The sequence below is a fragment of the Rhinatrema bivittatum genome, chromosome 4 (genome assembly GCF_901001135.1).
Source record: "Rhinatrema bivittatum chromosome 4, aRhiBiv1.1, whole genome shotgun sequence".
Lineage (NCBI taxonomy): Eukaryota > Metazoa > Chordata > Amphibia > Gymnophiona > Rhinatrematidae > Rhinatrema > Rhinatrema bivittatum.
The window spans coordinates 147,557,880-147,571,890 of record NC_042618.1 but is presented as its reverse complement, the minus strand read 5'-3'; the positions used below and the strand labels follow the sequence as shown (position 1 = coordinate 147,571,890).

Genomic DNA, 14,011 nt, shown 5'->3' with positions numbered 1-14,011 from the left:
TGCCCCCAAAGAAACAATGTGCATGCATTCAAGGGGAACAGCGGCGATAAAGGAAAACACTCCAGTGGCCGACTGCTCCACAGCCCCCACACCTGCAGCCATTCCCTGTCACTCCACGTGCAATCGCCCAGCTACGAGCAGGAGTGCCGGTGACAGGGTTGTCCCTGATCTCTCTGCCACAACTTGCAAACACCGGGACACGTATACACCACCACCACCACCTCAGGTGTACTCCTTCCTTCCTCTCCCACACCATCTTCCCTATCTTGGGGAACGCCTCTGCGGCCACAGCTAGCTCTTCATTAGACTCAGAAAGGAGAAGCTGCTGCTCCACCGCCAAATCCTGGGGAGGGGGAAGGCAGGGGGAAGTGGTAGTTGCTCACAAGGTCTCCCAACGAGAAACCTGAGTGAGTCAGAAGAAGACAAGGAGTTTTTTTGTCTTAAGTGCTCTGAAGGCTGTAACAATTTGGGACTGGGGACCAGGTGAACAGTGTGTGGGGGCTGGAAAGCTGCAAGACCCAGAGAGCTCATCTTCACAGAAAAGGAGAGGATAAACAAATGGTGCGTCTCAGTCAAAAAGTGAACTCCCCTTCTCTTTCCTCTCAGCCATAAAAGCCAAATAATTCAGAAGAGAGGTTACTGAGGAAAACAGAGATGCCCTATACAACCATTCAGGCAGCAGCCATCTTGAATCTCTTCATTTGATTTTCAAAAGGAAACTATTTAAAAACTTGATAAAAATCTTTATGCAAATATTCTGCAGAATCTCAGAACCTTTGCTGCTGAATTTCTCACCCATACTATAAAATATATCCTGAGCTGCTGCTGCTGGAGAGGAGGGCCCTGGGTTATGGATGGTGTATGAGATTTTAGGTAGGAACAGTTCCTTGTGCTATCTACATTAAATGGATTGAGAATAATAATAGGAATATGGCTACAAATGTTTTCTGAGCTACGAGTATGTATAGGTAATCGGCAGAGTCCCCACGTTGTCATGATTCTACAGAAAGGGTCGCAGAATCATGGCCAAATAACTAGTGACCTTCCTTTGCTTCCTTCTGCTATATTCTCTTTGCTCTGTCTCACCAGACCACCTCTCTCTTCCGCACGGCATTTCTGCTCCAGGCCATCTCTCTCCCCTTTCCTTTCCGTACAGCAAGCCAGCTCTGAGTTGCCTGCTCCTGCCACTGGCTGCACCACCAGACTGTCTCTCCCTCCCATCTGCTACTGCTCCAGGTCACCTCTTCCTCCTGCTTCTCAGCTGCTGCAGCTGTGGGACACTTCTCCTTTCCAGCAGCTCCAGACCACGGTCCACTCCCACTGCAGCTTCAGGCTACTGCTGTCTCCCTGTTCCCGGGCACCTTGCAGGTCACAGTAAGCAGCCACATGGTGCAAGGCAGCAGAAGTGGAGCTAGGAAAGAGAAGATGATAAACTGAAGGGGGGAAGGTAGGGATGATACTGAACTGGAGGGACAGAGATAGGAAAAAAGATGGAGAAGGATGAAGCAAACAGGAGAAAGGAAAAGAAGAAAAACGTGTGAAGAGGATGAAGCACACAGACAGGCAAGAGGAGCAGAGAGAACGACTGCAGGGAGGAAAGAGAGGAGACAGAAGAGAAAGTAGAAGAAACTTAAGAAAGAAAACTAAATGAAAAAAGAAAACTAGGCACACAAAGATTGGAAAACTTTTTTTTTTTGTTAAATGAAAATAGCTGAAGCTTGAAAATCTTCAATATGTTTTGCATTTCTAGACATATCAATAATATGTCAACGTGCCACAGATTTGCAACAGAATTGAAAAATTGATGCCGCCTTATTTTGCTAACCCTTTCTGTGGAATCAAGCCCCGTGCTCCTGCAAGAGATCACAGGCCTTGGGTACAGGATTATTCTGAGGAAGGCCTGGGATGCGCCGTAAAAAGGGGTAAAACGCAATCTCTACATCTGCTACTGGAGCCTCCAGCACATCCAGGTACAGCAAAATAAGGGACGAATACAATTCGCAGGCCTAGTGTGTCAGGACAGGACTCGGGTTTCAAAACTGCCAAGTTAAAATAAAAGCGAGGTACATACAACTAAGCCCACTATTTGCACTGGTCACATAGTCCAATGCACGTAAATTTACAAAAGGGTTTTTCCCATTTTGGGATTATGGGGGAAACCGCTTATTCCATCTGGCCCTATCCAAATGAATTTTCACTGATTCCTGCCAGAGCACCAACTCTCCAGCCAGAACTGTGTCCCTTGAAAACAGCATTTGAAAATTAAAACAAATAAAAGCTTAAGATCCTGATTTTAGCAACACTCCTGAGGATATCTGCTTAAAGATTTTGTAAGGTCCATCAATTTAGCAACTTCCACAATAGTAACCTAAAGTAACTTGGAATACTGCAATATTAATGAGAAGCCTAGGCAGATACAAAGTAAAGCACAATACAGCATGAACAGATGGAATGGGGGATGGGAGAGGGCAGTTTTGGAAAGGGGGGGCTATGGTGCTCATTTACTCCAAAAATGAGCGACAATACAAGAAATAATGCATGCTAGGTCAAAAAAGGAAAAGGGGGCCGATAAAAGCATCAAAAGGGCCAACAAAGAGGGAAGCTGCTGGTCTGAGGCGTGACGCTAGTACTGAGAGGATACGCCAAAGGAGGTGGATCAGGTCTTTGTAGGAGGATCTCAGCCAGTGGATTTTGCGCCATCTAGTGGCCAGATTGGGTTGCATTCTGGGCAGTGTTTTATTGTAGCAGGTGGGCTCCAGCACTCTCAGGCTGGTACAATATAATCTGAGTGTTAAGAAACCGTGCACTGCTTTTCAGCGCACACTTTTAACGCACAGATTAAAACTGATTTTAATTCCGGATGCAGTAAGATAATGCTATACTAATGATAAGGAGTTTAAAAAAAAAAAAAAAGCATGTTGACTGCAAAGTTTGCGTTCGTCAGAAGCCGAATGCACATTTTAACTCAGGAAGTGCGTGTGGGGGCGGCGAAAATGAAAAAGACAGGAGAAGAAATGCAAAGGATACCGTTAAAAACAAGTCAGAAGAAGACATACAAGAGGAAAACAGAAGAGAGATAATGGGACTATCCGGGGGCGGACTTCCCAATAGAGTAGGCAATTGCCTATGGGCAGCTACTTTGTCCGTGTGCAAGGGGATGGATTGTGGGGACGCCAGCATATCATCGTCACTGTTAGTAAAAGCAGGCTCTCCAGTGGCCACTCCTGTGAGGCCCTGTCAGAAAGGGATGAGCGTTCATCACTGAAGAGGGGACCCTCCCCCTCCCCCCAAGACTGATTGCGACTTTGGTTGACGGGAGCTACCAGCTATTCGTAGGCCTTCGGACAGCCTGGGGTATAAATCCAATTGGGGGGAAAAAAAAAAAGTCTGGATAACAAAGGAAGAAAAACATTTTACTTTGAGTTTAGTAAATGGAATATGACAAATTTGGGAATATATATTTCTGCTGTCTTTTCATTGTGCCCAGTATAGGAGGAAATGCATTGGGTTCCATTTTCTCCAGTAGTGCACTGCATTCAGAGTCAGTCTTCTTGGGATTTCCATTTCAGTTTTTATCTGCATGTTTCTATTTCCAGGTTGTGGTCCCTTAGGAGTAGCTAATCCAACTACCTGCATTTTGGCAAACCCTGTGGGTAGCTTTTACCTATGGGGTTTGCCAGAATAATCAAATCAAAACTGTGTGGGTAGTTTTACTATGATTGCTGCCTATGGAAATGTACCCACACACAGCTGCAGCGGCTTTTTGTACAGGGACTTTTTCAAGGCAAGCCCTGCCCCAGGAACACTTCCAAACCCACATGGCTAAACGTTCCTGTGTTCATGACAGATGCAGGTACTTTTACCCACATAAAGGGTGGGCAATAAGGATAATAAAGAGCCCACTTGCAGGGGTAAAACAGCATAGGGCTTTGACTCTTCTCCTCTTATTCTGTATTTGATGGGGGTCTTTCTGTTTTGGGGAGGGGTAACCATGATATGGGGGTGGGGGTGATATGTGCAAATGTCACTTTGGCTTGTCCACAAAGATAAACAGTATAGCGCTATAAAAGTTCATGGAACCTTATCTTGGATGAGTCAATAATTGTTACTAAATGATGGATATGCTGATTTAATTAATTCTCAAGTTCCAATTATTGACTCATCCAAGATAAGGTTCCATGAACTTTTATAGCGCTATACTATTTATCTTTTTGGTTTATCCCATTTTGTATACCGCTCATCGTCTCCACTCCCTATTAACTTTGGCTTGTCCCCCATCCATACCTAATTTGCCCCCACTTCTCTCCCCCAAATACTGCAGTCTACAGAGGCCACTGCTGTCTGTACCTTGTCTCTGCCATGCCTGTGGCGAATTTGGTCAAGTCAGTGCATTGTGTATAAAGTCATGATATTCTGATGAAGAAAAAAGACCGACCTTATACTGAATAAGCTTTATCAAGGGATTCTGGCTACGCAGTGAACTGACTGTGGCTATTACTTTAAACAAAATATAGAGGTGTTTGATATGCCACCTGTGCTACCGTCAGAATATAGAGATGTGCAGAGGGATCCTGTATGAAGAGATACCACAATTGCGCACACACACACACACACCCCTATTGAGTGAAGTGCTGCCACACCAGCTTTGGATCCTGGAGTCTCAGCCATTGCACAATGGTGACACCTAGTGGCCAGACTCGGGATTCACGTTTACTGGGTTCCACAGCAACCAAGGACCATGACTGCACTGGCTGGGCTAAGTTGCAAATATAGTACAAGCTCATGGAGATATAGCCCAGTAGAGTCTGATTCCTACGGAGCCAGAAGCTCAAAGAAGCAGGAAGAAATTGTGCAACCAAAAAATAAACAAAATTGTAAAGCCGCAGCAAAATTCTTTTATTGTAAGAAAGCAAATACATTGGGTCTCATGCACAAATATCCACATCAAAGAAAGAAACGTGGAGAAGTACAGATTTTGAGTCAAAGTAAAAAATAAAATACTGAAAAAAAAATGTTGAAAATACAGACAGAAAAGCAAGAGAACCGAAAAGCACAAAACCAGGAAGCGTATTTCTTGTTCAGCCAATATAAGTGATTACATCCGATGCTCTAAAACATCTTAAATTGTAAAACAGTGTTGCTGCTAAAGACACAGACATCACCAGGCAGAGCGCACTGTGGGGGCAGCAGCTTCATCATCAGCCTAATATTCTCTCTGATAGCGGGGGAGGGGGGGGGCGAATGATTAGGAGAACCTGGTCTGCCCACTGCCTGGCAAAGTGGACTTCCAACCTACCCTCATTTCCTCTCCATAGATGACAGGAAAATGCAAAAATACCTCAGCCCCCATAGCAAAGCCACATGAACATAAAACTGAGACATCTTAAAGACTTCTTCGGAACTACAGCATTGTGTCCCAGACATCTCAGTGCCAGCGATGAACCTTACCTTATGGCAGAGCTTCCCAAACTTTAAGCCAATGTGACCCCATTTTATCACTTGAAAATTCACATGACCCCATAGGATAACCATCAGAAATTAGCAAGGGTGCAGTCCCTCTCCAAACAATCACTCCTTCTCACCTTCCCTTGTACTTCAGTTGATCCCCTCTCAACTCCACCCCCCCTTCAGCGGGCCTCCACCTCCTCTCTCAACCCATCTCCTCCAGCCCTTTCCACTTGTCCCCAGCTGATCCTCTCTCACCCAAAGCCCTTATTATAACCCCCAATTGATCTTATCTCCTCCCTCTCACCCGATCCCCGTTCCCTCTCAACTCCCAGCCTCACCTCCTCCCTTCTAACCCTTTTCTCACATTCCCCGCCACCCTTTTCAACATATACCTTCTCCCCATCTGCCAACTACTCCAAAAAAACAAAATAACACACTTCTATATGCTGATGACATACAGCTTCTGATCCCCATAAAAAAATCAATTGAAGACACCTACAGGAAAACCTCAGATCTACTGATTTCAATCAAACATCTTCTAAATTCCCTGAAACTCATAATCAATTTTGACAAAACCGAAATTATTCTAATGGACAAAAAACAGAATCCAGCTCCTCCACCCCTAATAATTCCAGACAAACATATGACATCTATAATTCCTACCACCCACACCAGGAACCTTGGAATTATCATTGACAAAGATCTGTCGTTTAAGAACCACATATCAAATAAAACCAAAGAAGGATACCACAGACTCCTAACCCTAAGACATTTGAAACCATTCCTCAACACTGATGATTTCAGAACCGTCCTTCAACTACTTATCTTCTCCACCTTCGACTACTGTAACTCCCTACTAATAGGAATACCCTTCTCATCCCTCAAACCACTCCAAATACTTCAGAACTCGGCTGCTAGAGTCCTAACTGGAACAAAAAGAAATGACCATATTACGCCCATATTGTCCTCTCTTCACTGGCTCCCTATTACTGCAAGGATCGCATACAAATCCATGACTATCATCCACAAAACTCTTAACAATGAACATCAAGGGCTAAACACCCTTAACTTAACTCTTCAAACTCCTCAAGAAACCTATGCTCCAATAACTCAAACTACTTATTAATCCCCACCATCAAAGATGCTCATCTAACAACAAGAGAGAGAGCCTTCTCCATCGCCTCCCCCAATCTTTGGAACATTCTACCTGAAGACCTGAGAACTCAACACAACATAAAAACCTTCAAAAAAGACCTAAAAACTTTACTGTTTCGTAAATTCTTCACGGACCCCCAATCATCTGCTCATACCAACTCTCAAATGAACTCACAACTATAATTTACAATCTAACATACTTCCCTCCTCATCCAACCTTATATTACTTCCTAAACTTGTTATGTTATGTTTATTCCTGTAATTGTTCACTATGTTATATCTCAAAACTTCCATGATAAAAATTGTTCACTATGTAAACCGTTATGATGGCTTTACCGAATAACGGTATATAAAACCCTTCAAATAAATAAATAAATAAATGTAATCCCTTCTCACCTCCAACCTCCTCTTAGATCCACCAGTTGATTTTCTATCATTCCTCCCTCTCTCACCCTCCACAGCCAATCCTGCTCCACCCGATCCAACCCTCAAATCCTTGCTGTATCTCATCTCTCCCTTCAAGTAGCCCATCCTCTACACATCCTCCTGGTCAGGCCAGCAGAACATTTTCCTTGAGGCTCTGGGCCAAAGGTGGATGACAACTGGTAGTAAGAGAGGGCAGACTGATGACAGAGGCAACATTTTCTTATGTAGGTTCAGTGGTAGGTAAGAAGAGAGGAGCGGTGACCCATATATACTCAGCCCTCTCCTCCCCTCTTGGCTAGTCCCAAGCCTGACAGTGATCTGTAAGCAACAGCAGGAAGGGACATGTGGGCTAGTATAAGCTCACGAGGCCTGCAGCAGCCCTGATCCCAGTTTGTGCAGGGTTTCTTGTTACCACAGAAACGTATGCATGGGCAGAGCCCCTGCAGGGCCTGTGAGTGTATGCCGGCTTGCAGGCCCCACGCTGACTTCCACCACTAATGCTGCTGTTCCTGGTGCCTGAAGAGTGCTGCCAATTGTGATCCCACTTGGGGGTCCCAACCCAGTTTAGGAAGCCCTCCCTTATGGACTACGTTCTCCAAGCTACTTTGCAAAGTACAGGGTTTTATGTAAACATGCGGATGAAATGTTTAGTCACTTCCCCTGTCATCAATTACTTTCAACTCATGTTACAATCTGAAAACAGGATGAAAGCTGAGCTACAAAAAAAAGCAATGAAATGAGGTAAAAAGACAAGGTCAGGCCCAGGATCCTGCATGCGAGCTGGGCTAAGCTGAGGTCCTGTGGGGCTTACCTCAGGAGTGGTCTTCCTGAATGTGTCTGTGCCCTGGATCACATCATTCAGGATAACGTCTTTCAGATTGTCATATTCCTCCTGGTTCAGGTGTATCGACTCCAGAGACTGCCTACACCTCTGACACCGACCACTGCAAAAGTAATCCAGCAAAGTCTTCTTATTAAGGAGGCAACATAAAAACCTTTCTGCTCATCTCCCCACCCTCATATCAGAAAATCTCAGCCAAAAAAGGCTAAAAAGGGACTGCCCTCAGCTCAGACTCTATACTTGGGTCTTAGCCAAAAGGTCAAGAAGCGATCATGCAAAGTACACAATTCTTAAAACCCAATTACAGCTGGCTCCCAGCGTATCTTTCTGAGAAGGATGAAGGGCCAAGTCAAGTGTGCTGGGATTGTTGTAAACATCAAATATGTGCAGATGTAGGATTTAGTTATGTAAATTCTAGGGAATTTCCCAGGAAGGTCCAGAATAAAAAATTGTTAAAATTATTTAAAAAATTCAGGATTTGTTTGCTAGAGTATGGCAGAAATTATTCTTTGGTCAGAAAAAAATATATATATATATTCTATACATACACACACATTTTCTGACCAAAGAATAATATACATATATATTGCTCATGTCTTTTCATTGATAACTCAAGGCAAATCACAGTCAGGTACTGTAGGTATTTCTCTGTCTCCATAGGACTTACAAACTAAATTTATACCTGCGGCAACCGAAGGTGAAATGACTTCCCTAAGGTCGCAGTGAGAGAAGTGAGATTTGAACCCTGGCTCTCAGCCTGCTGCCTTAACTATTAGGATACTCCTCCACTCCTATATGTGGTGTGCGCCTGTACATATAGAAATATCCCTTGTTGGGATATGAAAAAAAATATGTGAACACGCCTTCATTTAACACAGTGGGAAACGGACAGGGGCAAGCGAGTTTCAGGTTATGCCATCAAAAAATACAGTGTGATATTCAGAGATGGAAAATCATGGTTGGGCATAACAGTTCTTTTTTCAGTAATGTACTGTATTATTAAATAATAGATAAGTGGATGAATGCCATATGAAGTATTTTATTTTTCATGTACTTATTGATGGAAATGATTTATACATGAAAAGGTATAGCTATTGGGTGATGAGTTGTTACTGTGCTTAAGTACAAAGGGTGACTAGGATAAGTGATAGTGTGAGATTAGTTATCGTTGAGGGATGAAAAGTGGTTTTTAGATGTAGGAATTGTGTATTTTCTATATTACATTTATGTATGAGTATTTTGAATTGTATGTAAACAAAATACTTTTATAAAAAATGTTTTTTTCAATAAATAAGAATTTTTAACTTGAACCATTGATGGTATCAAATATTATAAGCTAAATTAGGTACTTTTTTCCTTCCCCTTTTTTAGGGGGTTTTTTGTGGTATATATATATATATATATATATACCACAAATAACATGAAAGATATGGCAAGAAAAAGGAGATGGAAGGACAGGGAGGAATTTCCATGCTATAAGCTTTTGCTAGAATTGGACACAGCCAGTATTAAAAGTCCTGGATTTGCTCACTGTATGTAAGGACTTGTGGTTCTGCCGGCCCCCAAGCCAGAACAAACATCCCAGTCACTCCAGAAGTCAGGAAATAGATACACTTCTCTGACATGGGGCTTAATAAAGACCGCTTCTAAAGGGAAGGGAGAAAGACTTCTCCATATTCTGGATGTTACGACTCTGCCCACGGACCCCATTCCGTGGACAGGCCCTCACCTTTCCTCCTCTGCCGGGCCCAGCGCTGCTGTCTTCATTGTGGCCCAGACCACCACCGAGTGGTGCTTCCTCTCATCTTCGCGGCCTGGAGATGCCGCCAATCTCTTCCTTCCTGCGCGGCTGGAGCCGCGCTGCCGACTCTTCCTCCTTCGCAGCCCTAATGCCGCCACCGGAAGCCTCTTCGGCAGCAGGAGCTGCCTCCCGACTGCTCCCCCCTTCTCCATGTGGCAGGACGCCGCTGCAGGCCTCGGCTCTGCCCACCTGCCTTCGGGGCTCCCTCTAGGCGCGGGCGCACGCCTCTCTCCTCTTCTTAAAGGGCCAGAGACAGGAAGTACTCCTGTGCCCTCCAAATGACGTGTTCAGGGCTCTTCCTGGTCCTGCCCTATATAAAGGCCCTGCTTCAGTTCCTCAGGGCCTTCGGATGGAGTTACACCTCTCCAGATTCCATGGACTTCCACTGCTTCCATCGTGGTCCATCTTGCTGCTCCTGTCCGGAAGACTTCATGTGCCATGTCTTTGTGTTCCTGATGTCTCCATCCGACGCTCCAGGTCTCTTTCCTCGTTGGATTGCCCTCGTGGTATGTTCTGGCCCTTGGCTTCCCTTTCCGTAAGCCTTTGGGGTCCTCATCCGTATCTAGATGTCTCAGACGTTCCTGCTGCCCAGATGTCCAGTTGTCCTCTTGTCCAAGAGATCCAGACGTCCTTCGTCTTGATGTCCGTCGTCCTCTTCTCTACGACCCTCTGATCTCTACTCATCCAGTAGTCCACTCTTCCCGTGACCGTTGTTCCAGACGTCCAGTTGTCTTCTCGTTCTGAGATCCAGATGTCCTGCGCTTGAGGCATCCTCTCTTGCGTACCCTCATCTTTCCCTCCTTATCTTGATCCAGAAGAATCCGCCAGCAGCCTTGCCATCCCCCGGACTTCGTCCCCAGTCGACCTTCTTAGGAGTAAATCCATCTCACTCGATGTCCGTCTTCAGGGGACTGGAATCCTCTCCGGCTGGACTTCTTCCAAGCGCTGCCTGGACCCTGTTCTCCATTTTGTGCATGTCCCGCTCTCTGCGTGGTCCGTGACTAGCCTTCCAGGTTGTGTAGGGTGCACAGCGGGACAGGGTGGTCCGTGACCAGTACATGCTGGGCTGTTTAGGGCGCCCTGAGGGACAGCACTCTCCCTTGTCTTCAAGAGTCTTGTCTCGTCCAGTCCAGGAGTCCTCTTCTCGCCCAAGTTCCAGGAGTCCTTGTCCCCCTATGTACTCTGACTCTTTTACTCTCTCGGATCCGGAATCTCCTACTCCGGTACCTTGCCTCATAGTTTCCAGCCCTCTGCTTCCGTCTGTCCTCACTAGTACATGTTGGCTCAGCAGAGGGTTGACCCACTTCGTCCTCCTCCTGTGTTCTTGCTCCGCCCATGCCTGTACTTGCTCACCTCCCTCGGGGTGTGTCTTGGGGCTCCTCCCTGAGCCACCTTGGGGCCCAAGGGCTCACTCTCTCCCACGAGCAAGCGATCGCGCCTCTACGCCCTTCCCAGGGCTCGCTGGGCACGTTCGTAACACTGGACAGCAGATCATCAGCGATGTTGGGCCCTGTGTGATATTTTGGTTACAATTCCCCTTTAAGTAATTATGCAGTCAGCTGTACTGTCAGAATCTGGATCTGCTACATGATCAGCCATGCTATTAACAATAAGACATTATTTACCAATTATTCAAGTCTTTCCTTTCATTTCCACAGGTAATGAGAAAACTGAAACCCAAGTCTCAAAGAGAAGTCATAAACTATTGCAGCATTAATAATAAAACAACAGAGTAGATGGCTGCAGAAAAAAACCAAGCGGTCTATCCAGTTTGTCCATTCATTCCTATCCACACTGCCAAGGATATGTCCCCACTGCCAGCCACTCAACATGACAGCTTGTAAGATCCCTCTCCTTATCCAGCATAGTTTTTGTTGTCTTCCCCATTTGTACTTATCATCTTGGATAGATGAGCATACATAATCCAGCTCCTCTCCCTCCCCATGTATGTCCACAAAGCTTTGCAATCATCTAATTAGCTACATTACTAGTGTGGTTGTAGCCCCAACATCTGACCTCCTAGGTCCCCTGCGCAGCTTGCCAGACAGACCAGGTTATGTGGGTGCCTCTCTTTCTGCTAGGACTGCTTGTTAATACACTACTAGTAGCCTCTGGGGATAGGGGAATACCTACAGTACCTGAATATACTTTAAAGTGGCACAAAAGGCAGAAAATAAACGTAAAAACCAAAATAGTTTAATTCTGTCATTACAGCCTAATCTAAGTAACTGCCAATACAAGTATGGCTGTTGGCCAAATATCTGGCCTCCTTAACTCTCAGTCCGAGAGCAGAGATGTCTTGTTAGCAAGAAAGCAGAGCTTTGCTTCCTGTGCAGTCCTGTGCCATGTACTCCCAGCAAAGCTACAAGCATGCCTGACCTGTGAACAGCCGCATTTACCTGTTCTCCACAGCACTCACACAGCCTTTCCAGTCTTCTCCGGGAATACTGCACACAAAACAAAAAAAAAAAGAGAAAGGTCAGTTTTGCTGTTCCACACGCCGTACATTTGCACATTGTGGTTTAATATGGATTATATGTCTTTAATCTGTAATTCTAATTAGAACTATTCGTTTAATTCAGCGGAAGAGATGAACTGGGAAAGGTTTACCTTTTTGCAAATACCGAAATCTGCCACAGGGCAGACACCCTGGAAAGTGGGGAAAACACAAGAAGAACATGAGAAGGGATCTAGTGAAGCTTGAGGAATGGTCTACAGTTTACTAACTAAAATTTAATGCTAAAAAATGAAGGGTACAGTATTGGGAGGTGAGGTTCTTCTGTGCACCAACCAAAAGCAGGCGCTGGGGGGTGATCATATTTGATGATCTTAAGGTGGCCAAACAAGTAAACGAGATGATGGCAAAAACCAGAAGAATGCTTGGCTGCAGAGGGCGAGAACTGCCACAAGGTTAAAGGAGGTGGTAATGCCTCTGTAGGAGTCTCTGGTGAGACCTAATTTGGAATACTTTGTAGAATGCTGGAGATAAATGCACAAGAAGCAAGACTCTCAACAGAAAGGAGGATCTGGGTCATGGAATGAGAGTGAAAGGGGGCAGACTCAGGACTAAGCTAAGGAAATATTTCTTTACAAAAAGGGTGGTGGATGCATGGAACAGACTTCCTGTGGAAGTATCAGAATTCAAGAAAACATGAGACAAGCACAGGGGATCTCTGAGGGATAGGAAGGGACTCTAAAGCTGAGCAGATGATGTGAATGGGCAGGCTAGATGAGCTTTTGGCCTTTATCTGCCATCAAATCCTCTGTTTAAATAAATAAAAATAAATAAATGGGCTGTGTCAGTACAGTGATCAGCAACAGGTCTTTTCCCCATCACTTGCTGGACTCAATAGACTGTAAGCTCTTTGCAGAAAGGCACTATTGGGCCGATTCAGTAAAGCCTGCTCTCCCGGCACGCGCACAGGCCACTCGCCCGTGTGCGCGATTCTGTATTTAAATTAGGTGGTGCGGTAGAAATGGGCAAAAGGAAGCGCATGGGACACTAGCGCGTGCCTAGCGCCTCCTTTTGACCCGGAGCGGCAGCTGTCAGCGGGTTTGACAGCCGACACTCAATTTTGCCGGCGTCGGTTCTCGAGCCCGCTGACAACCATGGGCTCGGAAACTGGACGCTGGCAAAATTGAGCGTCCGGTTTTCGGCCTGACAGCCGCCGGCCCATTTTTAAATTTTTTTTTTTTTACTCTTCGGGACCTCCGACTTAATATCGCCATGATATTAAGTCGGAGGGTGCACAGAAAAGCAGTTTTTACTGCTTTTCTGTGCACTTTCCCGGTGCCGGCAGAAACTAGCGCCTACCTTTGGGTAGGCGCTAATTTCTTAAAGTAAAATGCGCTTCCTTTTGCCCATTTCTACCGCACCACCTAATTTAAATACAGAATCGCGCACACGGGCGAGTGGCAGGTTAACAGTGCGCACGTCCAAGGGCAGGTTAACAGTGCGCACTGTTAACCTGCCCTTGGACGCCCGGAGCGCACTGTATTGTACTGTATCGGCCTGTATGTGAATTAACTTGTGCAGTGCTGTGTATATTGTTGCTTTGACACATACATTGTACATCAGAGGCATACACTGAATACCCCAATTTTTCCTCTAACACGTTTCACTTTCATTTGGATATTAATGGTGCTCTTGGTTATATCATTGCATAAACACAAGAAGCCCCTTGCAAGCCTCTATTCGGCAGCCCTCCAGCATGAAATGCTTCCCTCCACACAGTCACATTAAACATCTGAACTGGAGTTGGGCGATTTAAATACAGATGTATAGCCCCAATGATTAGGGTCACACTTCAGCTAATAAACTAGAGGCACACAAACAACCA

The 14,011-nt window shown here is 45.3% G+C and overlaps 1 protein-coding gene across 2 annotated transcripts in view; it reads right to left on the bottom strand.

Annotated features, from left to right (window-relative positions):
* The window catches only part of PRORP (protein only RNase P catalytic subunit), a 126,720-nt gene that overhangs the window by 108,121 nt on the left and 4,588 nt on the right, over positions 1-14,011 (bottom strand). For both annotated transcript variants that reach the window (XM_029598955.1, XM_029598956.1), the window contains exons 2-3: positions 12,071-12,118; positions 7,841-7,973 (exon numbers count right to left, since the gene is read on the bottom strand). In XM_029598955.1, the coding sequence (XP_029454815.1) occupies positions 7,841-7,973; positions 12,071-12,118 (181 nt within the window). The remainder of the gene's footprint in view (positions 1-7,840; positions 7,974-12,070; positions 12,119-14,011) is intronic.